This window comes from Meles meles, chromosome 20, assembly GCF_922984935.1.
Source record: "Meles meles chromosome 20, mMelMel3.1 paternal haplotype, whole genome shotgun sequence".
NCBI lineage: Eukaryota > Metazoa > Chordata > Mammalia > Carnivora > Mustelidae > Meles > Meles meles.
This window is the reverse complement of record NC_060085.1, coordinates 13,367,244-13,393,212: the sequence shown is the minus strand read 5'-3', so window position 1 is coordinate 13,393,212 and position 25,969 is coordinate 13,367,244. Positions and strand designations below refer to the sequence as shown.

At 51.0% G+C, this 25,969-nt stretch overlaps 1 protein-coding gene across 8 annotated transcripts in view; it reads left to right on the top strand.

Annotated features, from left to right (window-relative positions):
* Positions 1-25,969, top strand: part of CPAMD8 (C3 and PZP like alpha-2-macroglobulin domain containing 8) — a 69,947-nt gene that overhangs the window by 24,343 nt on the left and 19,635 nt on the right. For all 8 annotated transcript variants that reach the window (XR_006816496.1, XR_006816495.1, XR_006816497.1 and 5 more), the window contains 10 exons: positions 368-529; positions 1,933-2,075; positions 6,060-6,122; positions 11,554-11,785; positions 15,063-15,216; positions 15,582-15,712; positions 17,197-17,248; positions 22,784-23,082; positions 23,673-23,898; positions 25,474-25,650. Coding sequence is in view for 4 of the 8 variants with exons in the window: in XM_045991809.1 (XP_045847765.1) it covers positions 368-529; positions 1,933-2,075; positions 6,060-6,122; positions 11,554-11,785; positions 15,063-15,216; positions 15,582-15,712; positions 17,197-17,248; positions 22,784-23,082; positions 23,673-23,898; positions 25,474-25,650 (1,639 nt within the window). In the remaining 4 variants the exon portion in view is untranslated. The remainder of the gene's footprint in view (positions 1-367; positions 530-1,932; positions 2,076-6,059; positions 6,123-11,553; positions 11,786-15,062; positions 15,217-15,581; positions 15,713-17,196; positions 17,249-22,783; positions 23,083-23,672; positions 23,899-25,473; positions 25,651-25,969) is intronic.

Genomic DNA, 25,969 nt, shown 5'->3' with positions numbered 1-25,969 from the left:
CGAGCGTGGGTCCAGCACCCCCATAGCCGGAGGGGGGTTCTCCCTTTCCAGTAAGTGAAGGGCCTCTTATGAACCTAGATTCTTTCTTTCACTGGGGAACCCAGTCCCTGATGGTTTCTTTGTGAGCTGAAAGATCTCGGGGTTAAATTCATCAGTTTCTGGCGATGTAATATTGTCCAGGCCCTACCTCTCCAGCCCCCTGCCCGTCTTTAGAAGGGCCGGTGACACCAGTGCCCAACCCCTAAGATGGTCTCTGAGTGACATTCGCAAAAGGAGGTTGAGATAGGAGCATGCCAGACCCCCGAGACCCGGTTGGGGTTGACAAGAAACCTCCAGTCGACCAGTTCCTTTTTCCCTTTGCCTGTAGGTCTTCCAGGACTTGGAAGAGTATGATGTTTCTGATGCCTTCGGGGCGTCCCGGGAGGATGGGTCTTTCTGGTGGGCCGGACTGGCGGCCCGACGACGCCGGCGCTCCTCCATCTTCCCATGGCCCTGGGGCAGCATCAAGGACTCTGGGTCTGCCTTCGCTGTAAGGACAGGTGGTTTCAGACCCACCACCCCCTTCTGAGCGCCTCTCACTGTGGAACACAGAGGGGACACAGAGATGGTCAGGGGGGGATGTTTCCAAATTTTTATCGGGGCAGCACTAATGTTTGATTTTCCCAGATGGGAGCTTGTAAGTGGACCCTCCCAATTTGCATAGCAGACAGGGTGCAGAACGGTCTGAGTGTCGACCGATAACTTGTACTTGGGAAGGAGGAAAGACATTAGGGTGCTTTGCTGGAAGGAAAACCTTCACACTGGGAGCAGACAGGCACCCACCCCGACATTTGTAGCTCACACCCATCCTCCTCCTCCTGAGCTGTGGGGGCCGGGGACCCCAAGGGGTGCAAGCATCATTCTCGATCATGCCGGGAGCCCGCTGGCCGTCCCCACTCGAATGCACGGCCCATGGTGGCTGCTTTTCATCCCAGTTTTACAACCATTTAAAATGCATCCTTTTTCTCCTGTTTTTATTATGGAAGATTTTCAGACTTAGAGAAAAGTTTGAACAAATTAACAAACAGCTGTATGCCCGCCACCTAGATCCGGAGATTAACATTTTGCTACAGTAGCTAGAAAGCGCATTCCACATCTGTGTCTCTATCTGTATTGACATGGGTTTCAGCTGCACATTTGTTGGACGCCTGGCAGCTTTCGGAATTAAGAGGTGATGTCTCGGACTTTACACTCCCTGTGTCCGAAGCAGAGCTGGCCAGCAGTCGAGTTGCTCTCAGTACTTTTTTTAAAGATTTTATTTATTTGAGACAGAGATAAAGAGAGAGAGAGAGAGAACACGTGTGCACAAGTGAGGGGAGGGGCAGAGGGAGAAGCAGTCTCCCCGCTGAGCAGGGAGCCCAGCGCAGGACTCGATCCCAGAACCCTGGGATCATGACCAGAGCTGAAGGCAGACAGTTAATGACTAAGCCACCCAGGTGCCCCCAAATGAACCATTTTAAAGTGGGTGATTGGGTGGCATTTAGGACACTTACAACGTTGTGCAAGCAGCACCTCTGTCTAATTCCAGAACATTTTCATCCCCTCAAGAGGAAACCCCATCCCCATAAGTAGTCACTCCCCGCCCCTCCCTCCACCCCCAGTAACCACAAATCTGCTTTCTGTCTCTATGGATTTGCCTGTTCTGGACGTCTCCTGTAAACGGAGTCTGACACGTGGCTGTTTGTCCCGGGTCATGGATGTGCTGGCCTCCCTGCTGCTTTGCTCTGCACAGTCACTGGGTCCCATGATCCCCCCAGCCTGGTCACCAAGCCCAGAGCAGACGCCTGACTCCCCCAGAGCCATGATGCAGCAGGGAAGCTCCAAATGGATGTAACCGTTGGGGCCGTCCCGTCCACTTGCCCACCTGTGTTCTGGGCATTGTCTGTTGCTTAGGAAACAGGCCTGGTGGTGATGACCGACCTGGTGAGCCTGAACCACCGACAGGATGGCGGCCTATACACCGACGAGGCTGTCCCTGCCTTCCAGCCCCACACGGGAAGCCTGGGGGCTGCAGGCTCCTCTAGGCAACCCCCCAGGTAATTGCCTCCTTGTGCAGGGCTGTCTGACCTTGTCCTGTGGACATCAGGGGCTGGATGGTTCTCCATGACGGGGCTGTGGGAACCCACGCACGGTGGGTTCTGAGCAGCATCGCCAGCCTCCACCCACCTGATGCCAATAGCACCCCTTTCCCCCTGTTGTTATAACTGAAAATGTCTTCAGAGAATGCTGCTGTCCCCTGGGGGCAAAGTCACTACTGACCTAGTGGACTGGGGAACCGAGCACTTCGGCCCTCCTCCTCAGTTCCTGGCCACACCTGACTGTGTTGGGGGTGCAGAGGGAGGAAGGCACGTCAGGAGCAGAGCTCCCTGGGACAGAGGGTTTGGAGTGGAGAGGCAAGGTGGGGTTTGACTCTCCCTCTACCAGGAACTCTGCTTATAAAATTCTTTCTATTTACCCCTTTCCTCCACCTGGTCCCTCCTCTCCCTTCTTCTCCTCTGTCTTCCCTTTTTTCTTTCAAGTCTCTGATTTTTCGAGTTGGACACCAAGTAATGCTTTTCAGTCTCTTGTTTTAACTCAACACATTTAAGCCTTCCGAAGGTTATGAATTTTCCTCAGAGTGCCACTCTAGCAGCACCCAAGTCATGCTGTGAAGCATTTCCATTCCTGCTTGGTTCCAAACAGGTGCTAACTTTTTTTTCACTGGGACTTACCCAGAAGTGGACCTGTTTTAAACTCTCAGAGTGATATTTAAATTATTTTTAATTTGTGTCAATCACGCATTATGGCCGGTGAACGTGGTCTTTGTTATCCACTGTCTGGTTCTTCCTTTGGAGGCTTTTGTGTGGGCGGGTTTTGTAAAGGCTTGTGTCTTCTTGAAAAGAAGACACCAGGCCCCATCCACTCTGCACAAGGCTCCCCATGCATGCTTTAGTCAGGCCTACGGATGGGGATGCCACATCTTCCATGTTCTTACTCACTTCTCGTTTGTCTGTTTGCTGACTTATCGATGACTGAGAGAGAGGGGTTCACATCTCCCCTTTAGATTTGTGGCTTTGTCCCTGAAGTCCTGGAAATCTTTGTTTTACAGGTGGCGGTGTGTTTCTCCTCTCTCCTGTCTCATCCTTTCTCCCCTCCCTTCTCTCCCACCCCCTTCTTCGGCTGCCTCTCTCACTCCCTTCTCAAGCCCAGCTGTCAGCCAGCTAGCTGGGGAAGGGGGAGTGGTCTGAAAACATTGGCTCCCCACTGTCTCTGGCTTTAGGGGCTGGCATGGGGGAGGCAGGGCTTGGCTTTACTCCCTCCTGCCCACTCCTGAAAGGGAAACAGAACCAAGGGGTGGGGGCTGGGGTCTGTGTGATCAGTAGTGCCACAGGATCTGGTCTCTCTGGAGACCCTGAGGGTGGGCCCCACACTCCTCAGTCCTTGTTCTGAGCCAGAAGTGGTCCGAGGACCTCCCGCCCTGCAGGCCTGTCCACAAAAGCCCTCTCCATCTCTTGCACCCTCTCCATCTAGATTGAGATCCTCGATACTTTGTTCTCCTGGGTTCTTCCTGCCTGGGCTGCACACTTAGCAAGAGTGTGGCAGGCCCACGAGCGTCCTAGTTTCTAAACTCCACATCATGGCATGGGCAGACCAGTCTCCCCATTGGGTACATGGGATACATACAGAGGCATTTCTAGTATGTAGTTGGGTGAGGCCCTCTACCCACCAGACACGACCTCGGGGGCCCTGCCCTCTTATGGCAGGTACCCCAAGAGCTTGGCCTAGAGTGGGTATGAAAGTAATTTTCTGAAACCTCAAACCACGAAGGCAATTGTAAATCCCAGTGCAGAAAGGCATAAGACATGCCTTTAAAAGGAAGTGTCCATGCATTTTTGTAATTGGTTCACAATCCATACATCCATATCCTGAGGACAAGATATTTTTCTTAACCATGTGCAGTGGTTGAAACTTCTGAAGCAGTGTGAAAGTTTACATAATTAAATGTAAGTCTCTCTCCTGCCTCTAGATCCTCCATTCCCTTGTTTAGAGGCAACCATGATCAATAATTTCTTAGATTTCTAGAAATTTTCTGTGCATACGCACGGATTTTTTTTTTAAAGATTTATTTATTTATTTTAGAAAGAGAGAGAGCGAGAGAGAGCACATGAGCAGGAGGGGCAGAGGGAGAGGAAGAGGGAGAGAGAATCCCAAGCAGACTCGGTGCTCAGTGTGGAGCCTGATGCAGGGCTTGATCCCAGGACCCTGAAATCATGACCTGAGCCAAAACCGAGAGTCTGATGCTTAACTGTGTCACCCAGGTGCCCCTATATGAGGATTTTTAAAAAAAGATTTTATTTATTTATTTGACAAAGATCACAAGTCGGCAGAAAGGCAGGTGGGGGGAGGGAGAAGTACGTTTCCTGCTGAGCAGAGATCCCGATGTGGGGTTCGATCCCAGGACCCTGAGATCATGACCTGAGCCGAAGGCAGAGGCTTAACCCACTGAGCCAACCAAGCACCCCAGGGTTTTTTTTTAAGGCAATGAGAGACCGGACGCCTGGGTGGTTCAGTTGATTAAGTGTCTGCCTTTGGCTTGAGTCATGGTCCCAGGGTCCTGGGCTCAAGCCCCGCATTGGGCTCCCTGCTTGGTGGGGAGCCTGCTTCTTCCTCTCCCTCTACCCGCTGCTCCCCTGCTGTTCTCTCTCTGTGTCAAATAAATAAATAAAGTCTTAAAAGAAAAAAAAAGCAATGAGAGAACACCATAGGACTGTTCTGAGCCTTCCTTTTCAAAGTCAATGATAAGTCTTGGAGACAGATCCATCTCAGTGCACCTCCACTGACCTCAGTCCCTTACACTGACATGTAGCATCCGCAGCATGAACGTACTACCAGCTGATAAACCTGGTCACCCTCCCGATGGAGATTTTTGGCTGTTTGCTGCCACAAACCAGCCCTTTGTCCTGGTGCCTGTGTCCATGAGTATCTCCAGGACGTATTCCTTGGAGAGATCCTGCAGGTTGAAAGGACGTGAGCATTTTTAATTTTGAGAAGTTCTGCCAAATTTCAAGTAGGGCTCAGTTTTATTATTATTTTTATTTTTAAAGATTTTATTTATTTGCCAGAGAGAGAGCACAAGCAGGGGGAATGGCAGGCAGAGGGAGAAGGAGAAGCAGGCTCCCCAGTGATCAGGGAGCCCAATACGGGATTTGATCTCAGGACCCTGGGATCATCACCTGAGCCGGAGACAGATGCTTAACCAACTGAGACACCTGGGCATCCTATTATTATTTTTTTTCTTATTATTATTATTTTAAAGAACAAGACAGTCCCTGAAGAAGGTGGGCTGTGAGGCTCCTGTGAATGAACCCAGAATGGCAGGTGCTCTTTAGGAAACAGGGAGGGGCTGAGGGCTCAAAGTGACAATATGGAAAAACATGGCAAACCCGGCGGGGGGGGGAATTTAGCAAAGGGGAGGATGTTGGAGCGGGTCCCTGTGACCCTTCTTACCTTCTAAACTCAGGATGTGAATTGCCACTGTTGAGTTAGGGTGATTCTGTCAAACCTTTGATGTACCACTCGTTCAAATCCTTATCAAGTAGAATGTTAACCCTGCCAGGTAAAAGAATTAGTGGTTTGGGGGCACCTGGGTGGCTCAGTGGGTTAAGCCTCTGCCTTCGGCCCAGGGCATGATCTCAGGATCCTGGGATCGAGCCCCACATCAGGCTTTCTGCTTAGCAGGGAGCCTGCTTTCCCCTCTCTCTTTGCCTCCCTTTCTGCCTACTTGTGATCTCTCTCTGTCAAATAAATTAACAAAATCTTATATAAAAAAAAAAAGAATGGGCAGGTTCTGTCCTAATCAAGTAGAGTGTTAATTGACAGCCAAGAGAATTAAGCCACGACCCTGTAGCCGAGTCCAGTGTTAACCCTTCCAGGTAAGACTTCCTGTGTTACATTCTACTTGGGTAGCAGTTTACCTGTCAGGTAACAGAATTAAGGTAGGTCCCCTGACACTTTCTCATTTCTTTTCTAATTTTTCATAGAGCAGAGAAGAGGAAAAGGACCTTCTTCCCCGAAACATGGATTTGGCATTGTCTGAACATCAGGTACAGTGAGCTTTTCTTTTTTCTTACAGTAAGATGCCGTTTCTTCGCTGTGTTTGCGGGCTGACTCAGAGGCGCTCAGGCAAGTCCAGATCATTCCCAGTGGGTTTGCTTTCAGATCTGACGTCAGCATCTGAGTCAGACTTTGGGCATCCTTTTCCAACACATAAAACTCAACGCCATGAAGTCAGCCCCAAATCCCGCTGCGGCCTTGGACATCTGCTCAGGAAATATGAAATGCAGGGTCTTTGTGCCTCTTACAACTCCCACTTGGGGTAACTCTATCTGCTCTGTTTGCATAACGAGCTCATTAAAATGATTACAGTTCCCTGGAACATGAACTTGACCCCCCTCCCAACACCCCGCTCACTCCTCAGGGAACTCAGGCTCCTGCCCACTAAACAGGCTGCTTTTCTCAGCATATTTCCTTTCCACTCCCCCTCCCCCATTTCAGCCCTTTCTGAAGACGCCCTGCTGTGCCAAATTCCTGCCAGATGCTGTTGGCTTATTTTTTTCTTTCAGTGCTCATGATTCGTGTCAGAACACCAATGGACCAGTAGAAGGTCATGGTGGCTTGCCCTGGGAAACTGGTTAGGCAGGAAGGTCAGATGCCCTCCTGGTCCGTGGGTGGGCTTACTGCTGAGCTGGGCCCCCTTTCTAGACATGAGATACCATAGCATGAGGGCATCACAGAACTGAGCTCCCAGTGGGGGGCTCCTGAGGCTGCTTTCCCAAAGATGTGTGTGTCGCCATTATGGGAAGACTTCTCATGGTCAGAACAGATCCAGAGGACGGCGTTCTGTTCTAGGGGTCCAAATCTAAGATGGGCTGTCCATTACCATTCAGAGGTATCAAATGTATCTACATTTTCTGGGGGCTGATGTTTTTGGTGCTGGGTGATGTTTTTGGTTCCAGGGTTGACACCTGGAACAAGGTGGACACTCAGGTTGCTTCCACCTTTTGGCTCTGATAAATAACCCTGCTGTGAATACAGGTGTACAAGGATCTCTTTGAGACCCTGCTTGCAGTTCTTTGGGGTGGATATGCAGAAGTGAAATTGTTGGCTCATATGGTAATTCTATGTGTAATTGTTTGAGGAACTGCCGTCCTGTTTTCCACAATGGCTGCACTGTTTTACACTCCCACTAACAGTGCACTAGGGTTCTTCTTTGAATATTTGATAGGTTTTGGGGCGCCTGGGTAGCTCACTTGGTTAAGCATCCAACTCTTGGTTTTGGTGCAGGTTGTGATCTCAGGGTTGTGGGATCAAGTCCCACATTTGGCTCCAGGCTCGGCTTGGAGTCTGCTTGGGACTCTCTCTCTCTCTGCCCATCCCCCTCACCACTAAAATAAAATAAAGCTTTAAAATTTTTTTTTAAATGTTTGGCAGAATTCACCAGTGAAGCCATCAGGTGCAGGGCTTTTCTTAGTAAAGAGATTTTTGGTTATTGATTCAGTCTCCTTGCAGGTTTGTTCAGCTCTAGGTCTGTTCAGATTTTGGTTTTCTTTGTAATTTGGCCTTGATTGGTTTTTGTGTTTCTAGGAATTTGCCCATTTCATCTAGTTTATCCAAGTTATTGGTGTACAGTGGTTCATGTACTTTTTTATAATCTTTTTATTTCTGAGAATGAGTAGTAATGTCTCCACCTTTATATTTTAGTAATTTGAGTCTTCTCTCTTTTTATCCTTCGCTTAATTAAAAGTTGGTCAGTTTCATTGATCTTTTCAAAGAACCAACTTTTGGTTTTGTTGATGCTCTATTATTTATGTGTTCTTCATTGATCTCTGCTCCAATCTTTGTTACTTCCTTCTGTTAGCTTTGGGTTTAGTTTGTTTTTCTTTTTCTAGTTCTCTAAACTGTGAAATTAGGTTGTATATTTGAGATCTTTCTTTTTAAATGACCATATAACTATTAAGTTTCCCGCTTTAACATGGCTTTTGCTGCATCCCATAAGTTTTGAGATGTTATGTTTTGTTTTCATTCATCTCTGGGTATTTTACAATTTCTTTTGTGATCTCTTCTTGGATCCATTGGTGAATTAAGAATACATTGTTTATTTTCCACAAATTTGTAAATTTTCCAGTTTTCCTTTTCTTTCTGACTACTGAGACTTCATTTGTGGCCTAATACCTGGTCTGTCGAAGACTGTCCCATGTGCACTTGAGAAGAACGTGTGTACTGTTGCTGGGTAGACTATTGTGTGAATGTCTGCTGGATCTAGTCACTTTATTGTGTTAAGTCTTCTACTTGCTTACTTATCTTCTGTCTGGTTGTTCTGTCTGTTGTTCAGAACGAGATGTCGAAGTCTCCCATTTATTACTAGAGAGCTATTAATTTCTTGTTGAGTTCTGTCCATTTATGTATGCTTCATATATCTTAGTGGTCTCTTATTAGGTGCATACATGTTCATAATTGTTATATTTTTTCACTGTACTGAAACTTTAATCAATTAATATATTAATTAATAATTAACATATAAACTTTAATCAATTAATATATAATGTTCTTCTTGGTCTCTTGTAGCCCTTTTTGACTTAATGTCCATGATGTCTGACATCAGGCTAGTCATACCTGCTCATGTTTGGTTACTATTGACCTGGTATATCTTTTCCATCCTTTCACTTTTAACCTACTTTTGTCTTTGCACTTTCAACCCACTTTTGCCTTTGAGCTAAAGTGAGTCTCTTGTGGACAGCAGATAGTCAGGTCATGTTTTTTTTTTTTTTTTTTCCGTTGAAAACCAATAATTTATCAAAACGCAGCGTGTGTATGCGGGGGAGGGTGTCGCGACAGACAGGGCAGCAGTGGGCAGGCGCACGGGGAGGGGACGGTGCCTGGGTGGTGGGGGCAGCTTGCCTCAGCAGGTCATGTTTTTTAACCCACTCTGTTGATCTCTGCTTTTTGATTGGAAAGTTTAATCCATTTACATTTAATGCAATTATTCATAAGGAGGGCCTCACATCTGTCATTGTGCTGTTTGTTTTCTCTGTGATTTATGGCAGTTTTGAGATGACAACACAGTGCAGGGGACCTAGCTCGGTATACACCGTGGGGATCAGGGATGGCATCCTGGTTCCAGCATCCAGGATGTTCTGTCCTTGGCTCTGCTGCCCACCTCCCCTCTGTGAGTTTTTGGTAGTCATAGTGCACCTTGTAGCTCCCTGTCCATAGCAAGAGCCCAGCCAGGCTGGCAGGCAGCTCCCATTCTTGTGGTTGTTTCTTGGTTATTTCCAGCAGAGGGAATCACCTGAGCTTGGTGGGCAGAGCCAGGTGTGGTGTGGTGGGAAAGCAGTGGGTAACCCTGAGCAGTTGGGCAAGGCTCAAGGGTCAGGATGCCATAAAGGTGGGATAGGCTGGAGCTTTCAAGAGCTCAGCTGAGCTAGAAAGAGGGAGAGCTGAGCTGTCAGATGTCAGAGTGGCCAATTCAAGCAAGACAAGGAGTTGCAGTGAGTGTAATGGTGAAGTCTTTCATGATGGCCGTGAGAGTATAGCCTGACTCCTTCTGTTCCACTTTTCCTACAGAAAGTAGGGAAATGACCCACCTTGCAGGTAGGTCAGACATGGGGTTGTCTTGCTGTGGAGGGAGCCTTGGGCAAAAGACTCCAACAGTTTTATGGACCCTGGCGTCGGAGGAATGGAGGGAGGAGGGCAGGCTCAGAGTGGGAAAGTACTAGGTGCTGAGCCAAAGTGGTGAGAAATGCCTTCAAGATTTCCTCCCACTGATAAGGAGACCTTGGCCATTTTCTTCAGATACCTAATGACCTTGGGGCCTAGGCAGGTCCTTAGTGACACACAGACCTAGGAATGGAAGCAGTGGGGCTGGGAGGGCAAAGCGTGGCTGGCAGGTCTCTTCAGAGGCCACAGTTCACTGGCTGTGCCACGAGCCTTCAATGGGGAAGGCAGTGTCCCCTGGTGGCTGCCAGGGAAAAGCCTTCGTAATGGCCTGTGGTCAGGCCTCAAAGAATCACACAAAGGTTTTTTAACTGGGAGTTGAGCTTCATTGGAGTCTGTGGGACAGGAGGCTGGCACAGGGTAAGTGCATGTCCCCTGGGTGGGGGAGTGGGAGGGGGTAGGGTGGTAGCATCCAGTGTCCACGGAGAAGTTGGCTGTGACCATATGAAACTTAAAAACGTCCTTCCAGGGGATCGTCACAGGATGATAGCGGGTGATCCTTATAGAGGGGAGGATGGAGGCCCTAGGCCCTGTGGGGTTGCTGTGTGCCTTGGACTGGGGGGTCTGGCCACCCCACCTGGGTCAGGCCCCTGAGAAGCGGACAGAGGCCAGGCAGGTGAGTAAGAGACAGCCGGACCCCTGCTAGGCCGGGAGCTGTCTCTTCACGTCTTCACGTCTCCCCCGAGGACTCTTCTACCAAATACTAAGATAAATCTCAAAAGGCCGTTCTGGAAATGCAAAGGAGACCACAGAGTTTGTACTCCTGAGCCATCCTGGAGTGATCAGGGGCGCCCCTGGCTGGGGGCAGGGGGATCCTCGGGCCACGAGCGCCGTCTAAGAAAAAAGACACCACGAGCCGCATACGGAATTTCCGATCCCTAGTGCGGCGTTACAAAGGGCAAAAAGAAACAGGCGGAGTGCACTCGGATCATGTGTGTTACTTAACCCAACAGGTAGCCACAAATGTTACCGTTTCCACAGGCGATCAATCTAAAAATTCTTGATGATAATTTTGCATTTGTTTTGTGCGGTGTGGGTTTCTGATAACTGCTGTCACTAAGAGCCACGGACTGGGGGACTCAGAACAGAGACTGATTCTCTCACAGTTCTGGAGGCCAGACGTCCAAGATGGGGGTGTGGGCAGGGCCGCGCGCCCTCCGAAAGCTTGAGGGAGAATCCCTTCGGGCCTCTTCTGGCTTCCGGTGGCTCTAGCATCCCCCCAGCTTGTAGCTGCATCCCTCCCATCTCCGCCTCCGTCTCCTCCTCTGTCGTGTCTGACTTGTCTTCTGAGAAGGATGCCCGTCATTAGATTGGGGCTCCCTTCCTCCAGCCTGACCTAACAACTAATTTCGTCTGCAAAGGCCCTGTTTGCAAATAAGGTCACGTTCGCGAGTACTAGGGGTTAGGGGCTTGGACGCATCTTTCTAGGAGACACAAGCATGTCTCAAATGATCGGACCCCTCAATTCAGCGTCTTTTCCCCCCGAACCGGGTGGGGGTGCACTACCAGAGTTGCCACGGCTGAACCCACGTGGCCGGTGGTCTTGTGTCTCCAGCTGTCCTGAGCCATTCGTGTTGCCGATTATATGAGTTTGGGCTGAGGGGCAGCTTTCTCCTGTCACACGCCATATGGTGCATAAATGCTTTTTTCTCAGTTCCCCGGCCACCTCCCGCCCGCTGGCCTTGCTATAGACCCCTAGCCCCTCCTGGCCGCCTCGGCCCGGCCCTAGAGAAGGGCCCATGGTTGTCCATCCTTCTGCAGTGACCCATCCGGCGAGGAGACGCTCAGCGTGCAGGTCCCAGACTCCATCACCAGCTGGGTGGGTGAGGCCGTGGGTCTGTCCGAGGCCTGGGGCCTGGGGGTCGCCGCGCCTGCCCTGCTGAAGACCTTCAAGCCCTTCTTTGTCGACTTCACGCTGCCCCCCCACGTGGTCCGCGGGGAGCAGGCCAAGATCCCGCTCAGCGTCTACAACTACATGGGCACCTGTGCCGAGGTACTAAACCCGCCCCCCCCCAGCCTTCCCTGTGCCTGGGGGTCTGGGGTGGGGGGCGGGATGGGACACCCAAGATGTCAGGAGGCCAGGATGGGGGAGGGCCGCCGCAGTGGCTTGGAAGGGGACAGAGCATCTCTGTAACTGGGGGGGGGGGGGGCATGGGAGGGGCAGCAGCTGTGTTTTCCGGGAGGCAGGGGCGGGAAATCCCGGAGGTCTGCAAAGCAGGCGCTCACGGTTCCCCGTTTCCACTCGCACACTTGCCGATACGCCCACGCCGTTCCACCTGTTGGTGTTTCGGTGTCCACAAACATCAGGGACAGAGGAGTCACAGCGATTACGGGTTGAATGGGTCAGCACGTGCCAAACACAGTGTCCACAGAAGGGGCGCCAACCTTGCTGATGCTGCGGAGTCTGGAGGGACCAAGCCAGGGCCCCAGGCTTCTCCCGAAGGAAGTGGAAAAGGCCACTCTCTCTGCCTCTTGCAGCTGCCCTAACAAAGCAGCATGATCTGGGAGGCTGAGAACCATAGAAATGGATTCGCTCACGGTTCTGGAGGCCAGAGTCCAAGGTCTTGGCATGGGCAGGGCGCGTTCCTCCCCGCCGCCCTGAGGGAGCTCCCTCCTGGGCCTCCCACTGCCCTGCTCCAGTCTGTGCGTGGCCTTCCCTCACGTGTCTCCCCTCCATGGACATCTTGTCTGTGGGTCCTCTTCAAAAGATCCCAGTCCTGCTGGAGTAGGTGGACCCTAACCTCATTGTGCAGAGACCCTGTTTCCAAGTAGGATCACGTTGACAGGTGTCCGGAGTTTAGGACTTCAAAATACTTTCTGGGAGCCACCCTCGAACCCATAATAGCTACCCCTAGGGGATGGGCTCAGGGCTGACCTTGAAGGCTGGGGAGGATTTCAGACCCAGGTGACGAGGAAGAATGGGTGACGAGGAAGGACAGCAGGCAAGGTGTGGGGGCTGTGAATCCAGGTGGGTGCACGATGGGGAGGGGGGTTTCAGGGGACTGGGGTCTGTGTCTCAGTGCAGCTTGGGGAGGCCAGGACCACTCGTCCTTCCACCTTTGTGATCCTTGTGCACTGGCTAGGCCTGGATGTCAGCTGTTGGGAGGGAGGAAGGGAGATGGGAGGGCTGTCCATGGTTAGGGGCTAGGGGTAGCCCTCGGGGCTGAGGGTTGGCAGCCAAGGCCATGGGTGGAGGGGTGACTGGCGGGCAGGATTGGGCCCAGCTGGGAGCAGGCCTGCTCTCTGCTGGTCTCAGCTTCACCCCAACAAGCCACACAGCTGGGGGACACGGCTGACTTGGCCCTGCCCAAGTGCATGAGGACCCCAGGGCCGCTGGCTCATTCCACAGTGAGGGCACAAGATGTGAACCACAGCCTAAACCAGACACCGTGGAAACTAAGGGGTTTCACTCTCCAAGCTCTGATTTCCTTTTTTTTCCTGAAAAAATGAAGATATCTGGCCAGAGAGCAATCAGAATTTGCGACTGCAGGGCGTCTAAGGCTGCTGGTCCAGCACGTTCCCACCTCGTGGCCCCAGAACACCGGACTTTGGCTTCGCATTTCTATTTATGGCCTCCGTTTGCCTCAGTTTCCCTATCGGTGAACTGGGCATGAGAGCTCACCCTGGCCCCGCTCACCCCCGCCATCTTCTCTGGGGCAGGAGGGAAAGAGCAGGTGTGAGGGCCCCTCGTGAGTCTCAACGGGGATGACTGTGGTCTGCGATCATTTCTGAGCCTGGCCCGGAGCGGGGACGATAGACATTCCGAGTCAGCCTAGAGGGGGACCTGGAGCTTACATGAGACGCTTTACTCCTTTTTTCCCTTTGCAATTGCTCTGCGGACACTGGGCTTTCCTGCTGGCGTCTCTTTGACCCTAGAGAGGAGCCGTACCTTAATGTGCTATCGCCTCGGGGCTTCTTGTCCCTTGAGCCTTTAATTAAAGGGAAATGTCCACTAGAAAAAAGACAAAAAAGCAGTCGGTGCGGATTCTGAAATAGGAATGGAACATCCAGGGACCACAGGAAAGGAGCTCCTCAATGTGAAATGCTGGTGATTCTTATTCATTGTCACTAAAAACCAATTGCCTAAGTCCCCAGTGTGTGCTGGGCCTTGTGCAGACATCAGAAGACCGCGGGGCCCAGGACGTGGGGTCTGCCTGTGCTCACCTCCAAACGCTGTTGCCGCTGACCTCTGTGTCGAGCGTGTATATCCGGGGGGCATAGGGGCCCAGTCTTCAAAAGCTGGAATAAGTGCAGACAGATGCCTGATCTAGACGGTGCTCCCCCCAAGGGAGGGTCCTCACCGAGCTGGCAGGCAGGACCCTTAAGTTCCCATCTGAGCTCTCACGCGCGCACACGGGCGGCCGCCTTGTTACACATCCCCGAGGCACCAGGGAAACAGACCCATAACCCGCCTCAACGCGGACCTGGAAAATGTGGCTCACTGACACTTAGCTCTCAGGTTTCCTCTTTCCTCCTTGGAAGAACGCGGACTCAGAGGGATTTGGGAGCTCCAGCCGGGCTTGTCCCAAGGCAGGATTCCGACTCTCTGTCACGCTTGCCGCTAGATTTTCCTTGTGCCCTTCCCTCTGCATCACACATGCGTGCGTGTGTCTTAGACGCGTTGATCCTCTGAGGCCAGGGATCCCTCGTGTCTTCTTCGGCCTCGTCACTGTGGGTCTGGTAGGGCGCTTGCATCCACGAGGTGCTTCATACATGCTGATTGGACAAATGGGGACCAAAGAGCCTGTTTTAGGCCGGGAGCTGTAACTAGGCATGTACACAGAGACACTCATGCGCGTGCGTGCACTCAGGCACTGTGCGTGTGTGTATGCGTGCACGCAGGTGTGCGTAGGCCATGCTTACACACGGGCACGGAGGTCTGCACACAGATGCATGCAAGTGTGGCACACGTGTGCACACAGGTGCAACTCTTACGACACGGCGGACCTCAGAGGTGGGAGGGTCAGAAGAAGTGCTTTGTGGGGCAGCAGGGGAGAGCGGTCCCTTGCCTCTGGCGCCCTGGTGGACACAGCAGGAGGCGCTGCCCTTGAATCCACCTTGGTCTGGAGGGGAAGCTGCCCCTGTGGGGTACTGGGGGGCTGAAGTAAAGAGGGGGCTCCCAGCAAGAGTAGTTGGTTCTGCTTGGCCACGGACAGGGGGCCTTCCCAGAAGAGCATGGCTTTTGGCACGGGCTGACGCAGTGGGCGATGGGACATGCTGGGAGGGTGCCCACATTCTGGGCACCACAAGCAGCCTCCCGCCCCCTGCAGGTGTACGTGAAGATCTCGGTTCCCAAGGGCATCCGGTTTGTCGGGCATCCTGGCAAACGTCACCTGACCAAGAAGATGTGTGTGGCCTCCGGGGAGATGGAGCCCACCTGGGTGGTTCTGTCCTTCAGTGACCTGGGACTCAGCAACGTCACAGGTGAGGCCCCGTGCTGCGTCACGCCTCTCCCGCTCCGGGCCACCAAGGCATCCTCGAGCTAAGCCCAGGCACAGGTGAGGGGTGGGCAGGGCAGCAGATGAGCTCAGGAAGGCAGGGGAAGCAGGCTGGGGGGCGGGTACTGGTCAGGACGGTCAGGGCACAGCGTGGGGCGGTCCCCCGGGGGGGGACCTGGGGGAAGCTTCACCTGGGGGAAGCTGACCTTAGGTGCCACACCAGCCTAGCGCACGTATGTGCACACACATGCCTGCATACACAATTACGTGCGCTGAGGGGGAGGGATGGTACGGCTCCCTGGGGCAGGCACCTGTTCTAACAGCATGCCCTGAGCGCTCCGATCTCTGCAGCCAAAGCCCTAGCTTATGGAGAAGCAAGTTGCTGTCGGGACGGGAAGGCCCTCAGACACCTGGAGGAGAGCTTCGGTGACAGACGGGTCCCTGCTGGGAGAGATCACATCAAGCGCAGTGTGACGGTTGAGGTAAGCCCACGTCCTTGCTGAGGACCCTTCGCCAGGGCCTGATTCCATCAACCATGGGGTGGCGGCCTCACTGGGGTGTGTGGTCCCCGCCCAGGGCTGGGGCAGCCCCCGTGGGTCCTGCTCTCAGTCTGGGGGCAGGTGAGGGGTCTCTGCATCTCCTTGCTGGGAGGCTGCAGCGTCTGGCCCTCCTCCCGTGTGGTGGGGCTTGGCAGAGCAGCCTGGGACTGGCAAGGGCTGCGGGGAAATGTCCTCTGACCCCCACATTGACCGTCTTAGAGGGTGGTGTGCCTTGGTCTCTGACTTCCTGTTTGTCACAGTCAATTATGGGGATCGTGACCTGGTATCTGGAGGGCTGTCACTGGAACGCCCGTGCAGAAAGGACACAGAGCCTAGAGCGGAGGGGTCCAGGGATTGGGGTCTGACACCCCCACCCCGGCTGGGAATCTAGGATCTGCCACTTAGTGTGGGCTGGACACCTGTCTTGATATTCCAGCGCTGCTCCCTAAGTCGGGGGTGCTCACGCTCAGCCCGCAGTGTGGCGGGTGGTGGGCGGAGGGAACGCACATGATCCCTCGCCGTGCTGGGCGTGCGGTAGCAGCGATGCGCCGTATTTTGGGTGCTGCTTGGACACATCAGGACTCTCTCGCTACACTGAGGGTGCCCAGCAGCGCCGATGAAGCTCCTCGAGGCCTCCCGCATGTCTGCCCCTCCCCCGTGGCCCAGCTGCAAACAGCTGCCCTCCCTTCTGCCTGTGGTCCTGACGGCATGGAGCACACGCCATTTCAGCACACGCCCTTTCCCTCGGCCCTTCCTCCCATTCATGCTGCTGGGCAGCCTGCTTTCTCTGCAGCATCTGCTGGTACAACCTGCGCAGGCCGTTCTGGGCGCAGGACGCGACATTGAGGCATCAGAAGACCTGAGAGGTCGATGCAAATAACTGAAGCGTGAACCGGAAAAATGGATTTCTGAAGCAGGAGGTGGCCGATGTGTGGCCCGATAAAAGCGGCAAAAACCCTTCTCCCACCCCTCCCCGCGGGAGAGCTCCGGGTGCATGGGCGGTTTGCTGGATCGGTTATTTGGCGGACCCTCATGCGACTCTGCCTGCCATCTGCTGGGGAGGAAAGTGCAGATGACAGCAGCGTACAGTGGGGGAGCAGGTGACAGTTGGGACCTACGGGATGGAGGAGGAGCCAGGCTCCACAGTTAGCCCGGGAGACGGGGAGGGCAAGGTCAGAGTGTACGGCAAGCATGATGAATTTAGAAGCAATTGGCGCATTGGTTTGACCAGAGCCTGGAGAAGGAGAATGAGCCTCAGTTTCCCCACCTGGGCCTGGGAGGTGGGCAGCCTGGTCCTTCTCCGTGTACATGTGACATTGGCATCACCTTGCAGGATCCAGACTTGGAGCCGCTGGCCTGGGAAGGCGGCTGCTCCCCTGTGCCGACTGCCCCTCCAGCACTCAGTTCTCCCCGTCTCTCTGTTTCAGCCGGAAGGAGCCCCCCGTGCGTACACCTACAGTGCTTTCTTCTGTCCCAACGGTGAGTCCCTGCACGCACCCTGCTGAGGACTTTGGCCCTTACCCCCATACTGTAACAGCTCTCCCCCTGCTCAGCGGATGCCCCCCCTTCCTGGGCTCAGAAGACACAGCATTGGAGAACTGAGATGTCCGGGCTGGTGACAAGCACGAGCCAGAGTGAGGCCTGGGCATCCCCCCGCAGAAAGGAAGTGCCCACGAGTGTGGACTGGAGGCACCAATGAGAAGAGAGCAGGCAGGAATAGGGCTGTCTGTAGGGCCCTGGGGTGAGCAGCCTAGGATCCAGGGAAGGGAGGTCTTAAAGTCACATCACGGGAGAGCTGTGGGAAGCAAGGCTGACCCAGAATCCTGGGCCTTAGAGAAAATAGGAAATTAAAGTGGGTTCTGCAAGGTGTGGGATTTGGAGTCTGCTTCAGTCCCCTGAAATCGACATTGTACTTGCACCTGATCCATGAAAAGGAAATGGGTACAGAGTGCCCAGTGCACTCCCCTGCCTTGGTGGAGTCAGGGAAATGCTAAGCAGAACACAATCCCAGGCTGCCAGTGGGAGGGCCTGCCCTCTCCCTGTCCAGTCCCTCCCAGAGGAACCATTTAGCTTGGAGCTCAGGCTTGGCCTGGCACTGGGCAGTCACCCAGCAGGCTTTGGCAGGGGACAGAGCTGAGGATCTGAGCTGGAGTCTCTGGGCGTCGCCATTGCCAAGTTATTTAGAACGACAGGTCCTGTGACAGCCCACTCTGGACACAGACTTCCTCCTTGACCTGTTTCCCCTTTTTTACATTAAATAATAATTTGATACATATATGCTCAAATGATTTTTGACAGAGGTGCAAAGGTGATTCAATGAAGGAAGGATAGCCTTTTCCACAAACCGTGCTGGAGTGTTGGACATCTATTGGCAAAAGCATGAACTTTGGCCTACTGGTCCCACTTTATATAAGAATTAACTCAAATGGATTGTGGACTTAAATGTCAAACTATACAATTTTAAGGGAAAAAATTGGGAGAAAATCTTTGGGCTCTAAGGCTAGGCAAAAAGTTTTTAGATATGATACCAAAAAGCATGACCCATAAAAGGAAACTGATGAATGACCCTCAGCAGAATTAAAAACTGCTTTGCAAGGGGCACCTGGATGACTCAGTCGGTTAAGCATCTCAGCTCAGTTCTTGATCTCAGGGTCATGAGTCCAAGCCCTCTGGGCTCCATGCTGAGTGTGGAGTCTACTTAAAAGAAAAAAAACTACTTAGCGAAAGATGCTGTTAAGAGGAAGAAGATACAAGCTACAGACTTGTAGGAGAAAATCTTTCCAAACCCAGATCTGACAAAAGACTAGTATTTTGAATATATAAAGAACTAAAAATTCAGCAATAAATAACACAACCCAATTAGAAAGTGGGAGTTGGCTCAGTCAGTGGAGCATGCGACTCTTAATCTCAGGGTTGTCAGTTTGAGCCCCATGTTGGGTGTAGAGACTTTTTAAGAATAAAATCTTAAAAAAAGAAAGGGGGAAAAAGAAATGATCAGTTCACCCAAGAAGATATATTGGTGGCAAATAAGCACATGAAAAGATGTTCAAATCGTTAACCATTAGCAAAATGCAAAATAAAGCACCATGAGTTATCAATGCACACTTGCCAGAATGACTTAAAAATTTAAAAGGTGACCACAATAAAAGATGGCTGGGATGTGGAGAAAAGGGACCATTCATACATTGCTGGTGGGAATTGTAAAGTGGTATGGCTACTGCCAGTAGTTTCTTTAAAAGGTACACATGTGGGGCGCCTGGGTGGCTCAGTGGGTTAAAGCCTCTGCCTTCGGGTTAGGTCATGATCCCAGGGTCTTGGGATGGAGCCCCGCATCTGGCTCTCTGCTCAGCAGGGAGCCTGCTTCCTCCTCTGTCTCTCTCTCTCTCTCTGCCTGCTTCTCTGCCTACTTGTGATCTCTATCTGTCAAATAAATAAATAAAATCTTAAAAAAAAAAAAAGGTACACATGCTCCAAGCATTCCACCCAGAAATTGCACTACTAGGCATTTTCCCCAGAGAAATAAAGATTTCTGGTCACATAAAACCCATACACAGACATTCCTGTCAGCTTTATTTGTAATAGCCCCAAACTGGAAATAGCCTAGGTGCCCTTCAGCGGATGAATGGTTTTACAAATTATGGTTCATTCATACCTTGGAGTGCTAGTCACTGTAAAAAGAAATAAACTAATGATTTTTGCAGCAACTTGGATGAAGGGGATTGAGGGAAAAAACACCTCAATCCCAAAAGAGTCCATAAATGATTTATGATACTTTTGAAATGACAAAATTTTAGAAATGGAGGTCACATTAGTCCTTGCTGAGATGGGGAGGAAGGGTGGGGATATGGTGATCAAGGGCAATAGGAGGGATTCTGTACAAATAAAATTGGGGAAATCTGAAGAGGATTGGATGATGGATTGTATCAAGGTCAATATCCCAGTTGTGATACTGTGGTAGAAGTTTGTGGGATACCACTGAGGGAAACTGGGTCAGGAGGACACAGATATTTCCATATTTTTTTTCTGTATTATTTCGTACGATTGTCTGTGAATCTATAATTATCTCAGTAAAATTTAAATTAAAAACATTTTTTAAAGTGATACTGGTGTGGGGCACCTGGGTGACTCAGTCTGTTAAGCATTCAGCTCTTGATTTTGGCTCAGGTCATGATCTCAGGGTTGTGAGATTGAGCCCCAAATCAGGATTCTCTCTCCCCATATGCCCCTCCCCACATCCCTCTCTAAAACAACAACAACGACAAAAAGTGAAACATGTGTACAAATACTTTATGATTGCACTCTTAAGAGGTTTTTAGAGAAGTCAAAATCATAGAGAAAGAAAATGGAATGGTGGGAGCTGGGGGCTGTGGGGAGGGATTGGTGACTTAGTGTTTAATGGGGACAGAGTTTCGTTTTGCAAGATGGAAAGAGTTCTGGAGGTGGACAGTGCTGACATTTGCACAACGTGACTGTAATTGATATCACTGAATTATACAATTAAAAAACGGTTAAGATGACAAACTTTACATTATGTATATTTTACCACAATTTAAAAAATTAGGAAAAGACAAAGCAATACCTTTGTAATACAGGGAACTTAGAAAGAAGGAAAAAATATCTCTTCTTGTGACATTTTGTTGTATTTGGTTTCGTAGGATTGATTGTTGTTTGTTATAACATAGTTGTAACTCATGAGCTATATAATTATGTGTTCTGCCTTGCTCATTTAACACATCCCAAGCCCTGTCCCTTGTTATTATAGAGTCTTTATAAACAGCATTTCAGAACAGTTTCAGTATGTTCTATCAAACAACTGCTCCTGGGCGCCTGGGTGACCCAGTCGGTTAATCATCTACCTCCGACTCAGGTCATGATCCCAGGGTCATGGGATTGAGTCCCGCATTGGGCTCCCTGCTCAGTGGGGAGCCTGCTTCTCCCTCTGTGTGCTGCTCCCCCTGCTTGTGCACTCTTTTTCTGTCAAGTAAATATATAAAAATCTTAAAACAAAACAACAACAACAACAAAAGACTGCTCCATAGTTTGATCGTTATGGAACGTTTTGAAATGTTGGACACTTATATATATGGTTTCTATTTTCACATCATAATTTATGCTAGGCTGAATACATATTTGTATTTGAAGTAAAGTCGGCAGTATTTTTAACATGTTTATGGAGGTATAATTGACTACGATAACTCACACATATTTTAAGTGTACAGTTGGTAAGTGTTAGCATGTGTGTACATCTGGGAAACCATCACAACTAAGATAATGAGGATTTCCATTAAACCCAAAAGTCATGCTCCCTTGTAATCACTCACCCCTGTCTACACTTGTCACTAGGGAACTACTGACCTGCCTTCTGTCTCTATAGGTTACTTTGCTCTTTTTAGACTTTTATATAAATGGAATCATATAAAATGTACTCTTTTTATCCGGTTCCTTTCACTGAGCATAAAAATTTTGAGAGGCAACCATGTTGTGTGTATCAATAATTCAGTCATTTTAAGGCTGAGTGGAACTCCGTTGAATGGATGCTTTACACTTTGTTTATTCATTGACCTGTTGGTGGACATTTGAGCGATTTCCAGTTTGGGGCTATTTCCAATAAAGCTGCTATGAATATTCGTGGACAAGTTTTTGTATGAGTAACATGTTTTTCTTTCTCTTAAATCAGTATCTGTGAGTGGAATAGTGAAATCATACAGTAGGTGTGCATTCAACCTTTTAAGAAACCGTTGCACACTTTTCCAAAGTGGTAGTACCATTTTGCATTCTCGCCAGCAGCGGGTGAGAATCACTTCCTCATTCTCCTCACCCACACTTGGGGTTGTCCGTCTGATTAATTTTAGCCCTTCTAATAGGTGTCTGATGGTATCTCATTGTGGTTTTAATGTGCATTTCCATCATTCAAGCATCTTTTCATGTGCCTGTTTACTATTGGTGTATAGATATATTTTTTTGGTAAAGTGCCTGTTCAGATCTTTTAACATTTATTTCAAATTGAGTCTTGGAAGTTTTAAAAAAATGTATTCTGGATACAAGTCCTTTCCCAGATAAATGCTTCACAAAGACATTTCTCCCAGTGTGTGGCTTGTCTTTTCTTTCGCTTAATAGTGTCCTTCAAAGAGCAGAAGTTTCTCATGTCGATGTGGTCCAGTTGATCAATCTGTCTTTTTATGGGTTATGCTTTTGTTGTACCTAAGAAATCTCCAAGTCCTACATTCTCTCCTCAGAGTTTGTAGTATTAGGTTGTCTGCTTATAAAATGGCTCTGATCCATTTCGAGTTGATATTTGAGGATCATGCAAGGTATGGATTGGAGTTCCCTTTTCTGCTTCTGGGTAACTAGCTGTTCCAGCACCATTTGATGGAAAAATTTTTGCTAGTGAATTGCCTTCATGCCTTTGTTGCGGATCAGTTGTTCATGCACATGTGGGTCCCATTCCGGACTCCCTACTCTGTCCTGTTGAGCAACTGCTGTGTTGACACCAGTACCAAACTGTAGTGATTCTTGCAGCTTTCCATCAAGTCTCAATGTCAGAGGTGTGAGTCCTTTGACTTGGTTCTTTATCAGAGTTGTTTTGACTCTTCTAGATTCTTGAAGTTTTCATATAAATTGTGGAATCAGCTTTATGATTTCCCCCAAAAGACTCTGCTGTGTTTTGATTAGGATTGCAGCGAATCTGAACATAGGTTTGGCGAATAATGAATGTATTTGCAGTGTCATCTGACCCACGGACGTGGTCTAGCTCTCCACCGATTTAGGTCTTCATCAGTTTCAAGAGTCTTTTGCAGTCTCCTCCTGCATACAGTCTTTGCACATCTTTTGTAGGATTTAACCCTGTGAGCATTTCATCTTTTGCATGCTGTTGGCAGAGCTGTCATTAAGCCAACTCTGTTTGCTGTTCCTCAGGCCCCCTGTGGTCCTGATTCTAAGCTCTGGGCACAGACAGGGAGAGGCAGGATGCCTCCAGGGGCGCCCTCAAACCCCTCTCTCCTTCCCTCCATCCAGAGAGAGTCCACATCTCCACACCCAACAAGTACGAGTTCCAGTACGTGCAGCGGCCATTGTGTCTCACCCGTTTTGATGTGGCCGTGCGAGCCCACAATGATGCCCGTGTGGCCTTGTCCGCGGGGCCCCAGGACACAGCAGGCATGATAGAGATCGTCCTGGGGGGGCACCAGAACACCAGGTCCTGGATCTCCACCAGCAAGATGGGCGATCCTGTGGCCAGCACACACACGGCAAAGATCCTCTCCTGGGATGAATTCAGAACATTCTGGATCAGCTGGCATGGCGGGTTCATCCAGGCATGGCCGGGCTGACGGGGGTGGACGTGGGGACCTCATGCTCCTGGGCATTTGCTGCCTCCTGCTCTGTGTCCAGCTGTGACAGGGGGTGGGGAGGAAGCAGGGTAAACACAGGGCACCACCCCAGGCTGCTTACAGTCTGCCTGGAGTCACTTATAGGGGTGTAGGGAGCTGGGATCTGAGGGATGGTGGGTGGTCATGGAGAAGGAAAGTGGATATAAGCAGGTGAAATGGGGGCTGGTGTATTTTAGGGGCCAGGCGAAGGGGACATAGAAAAGGAGCAGCTAACACAGCTTCCTAGAGGAGGGACATAGTCAAACAGGGTTTTGAAACATGAATAGGAGTTCACCAGGCAAACTGGGGATTGGAGGATGTTCCAGGCAGAGGGAATAGCATGTACTAAGGCCCAGAGACTCCTGGGAGCCTGATGACTTTGGAACCTGTAGATGCCATAGTTGTACCTCTGTTGGCCATTGAATGTGTGAGGTGACTTTCAGTTTGTCTGTGACCCCTGTAGCCAGTGTCCCTGCTGCCTGAGCACCACTGTGTGCTTCCTTCCAGCATCCAGCAGCCTTGGCCTCTTTTTCCAGGTTGGCCATGGTCCAGAGCCTTCCAATGAGTCTGTCATCATGGCCTGGACCCTCCCCAGGCCACCAGAGGTCCGATTCATCGGCTTTTCCACTGGCTGGGGCTCCGTGGGTGAGTTCCGCATCTGGAAGAAGGTGGAGGTGGACGAGAGCTACAGTGAGGCCTTTACCCTGGGAGTCCCGCACAGCGCCATCCCTGGGTCTGAGCGGGCAGTGGCCTCCGTCATAGGTGCGTCTGCCCTGTAGCCTGGCTGGGGGAGAATGGGGGCAAGGACTCAGGCCATGGGGGAAGGTGTCCACTCCAAACTTGGCTTCACATCAGCCTCTACAGGGGATCTGCTTCCAGCCCCATACCCACTCACCCGATAAGCAGCTTCTGGTGCTTTCTCCATGCTGGGGCAGATGCAGAGATGATGCCAACCCTGTCTTTGGGGCATTCTCAGTCTCCGAGGTTGGTCCAGACCCAGCCTGTCCAAGCCCTGTGTGAGGCAACCCCAAGGGGTGGGTGGTGGATTCTGTAAGGGCAGTGAGTGTGGGTGATGTGCGAGAAGGCAGAAAGTCTCAGTGAAGTCAGTGAGGTGCAGGGTGGAAGATGGGTGTCCTGGTGAGAGGGACAGACATCCAGAGTGTTTGCTGAGCAGGAGTAAGTGGCTGTGACTGGGGGTCTGTAGGGTGTGGGTTGTCTCCTGTACCCCAGGTACAGGAATGGAAAGTGGGGACTGCCTGGTCAAAACAGTGCTGGGTGTTGGAAGGGTGGAGAGAGGGCAAGGGGCTGGGAGGGGCACACATGCCTGAATGCGGGGGTCTTGGGTCTCTCTGAGATCAGAGGACAGAAGCCCTGGGGCTCAGATAGGCTAGTGTTTGTAGTCAGATTAGAGGCTGTGGGAGTTTGCAATTTCTGAGGCAGGAGATCAAGTAAGAGATGGCTTCAGGGGTGAGTGGCCTGGGTAGTGGCATAGGGGAGCAAGCAGATGGGCAGGAATGGAGATGGGGCAAAGGCCAGGACCTCTGTACCAGTGCCTTCAGCACAGTGGGGTGGAAGGTGGGAAATAAGCTGGGAAGCCCAGAGGAGAGTGATGAGAAAGTAGGCAGGCTCTGCCATGGATGGAGGCTGCAGGAGCAGTGGCAGCTTCGGTGGGACAGGAGGAAAAGCCAAGGAAGGAAAGGAGGTGTGATCAGGGAACAGCAGGAGTTCTGGAGGGCCCATCAGCCATGCGTGGTGCAGAGAAGCCAAGAAGAGGAACACAGAGTGCTGAAGGGAGGAAAGCACAGGAGAAATCAAAAAGAAAAAAGGAACTGAAAAATATACCAACAATGTCATGTGTATGGAAACTTAAAAAAAAATCTAAATACTCATGGTTGAAGAGAAAATCACATTTCCTACTGGAAATTAGAAAAAAATTTTTTAACGGAACCTAATGGCTGGATTGATCCATCAACATTTGTGGGATGCAACCAAAGTTGTACTTAGAGGAGAATGTATAGCTTTAAATGCACCTGTTTTAAAAGCCACAAAGAAATGAGCGTTCAGCATAATGAAGCGGTAGAGAAAGAACACTGAGTTGAGATGAAAGAACAGAGAGGGAGGTGTGTAGGAGAGTTCCAGGGGATGGCCGCCAAAGCCAGGGCCCCCAGTGGGCTTAGTGGTCACGGGGCGTGGTCTGGTCCCGAAGGCAGCACCCGCAGTCAGAGAGTGGGTGGCCAGTGTTAGGTGTTAGGCCGTCCTGGGGAAAGCTGTCCCTAGGGCAGCCAGGGCCCCAGTTGAGGCCGGCCCACAGTCCAGCCCTCATTTCCTCCCCTCCAGGAGACGTCATGGGGCCAACCCTGAACCACCTCAGCAACCTCGTGCGGCTCCCCTTTGGCTGCGGAGAGCAAAACATGATCCACTTTGCACCCAACATCTTTGTCCTGAAGTATCTGCAGAAAACCCGGCAGCTCAGCCCCGAGGTGGAGCGAGAGACCACGGACTACCTGGTACAAGGTACTGGGGTTGGGTGGGGGTGCTGCCAGGGGGCGGGGGAGGGTATGGGGAGGGAGGCAGCCCACGTGCCCAGCACAGCGGATGTGGAAGAGACCCAAGTGGGTGAAAGATGCCACTCGGGGTGGCCCTGTCTGGTCACTGTCAGCAGGAGCCCAGTGTCTGCCCCAGTTGGGACAAGGCTCTGAATGCCAGGAGTCAGCAATGGGGAAAGGAATGGCGTCTATTAGAAATGCAGATTTTTATTTTTTTTTAACAAGAAGAGCAGTATAGGATGCCTCAATGGCTCGGTTGGTGAAGTGGGGGCCTTTGGCTTAGGTCA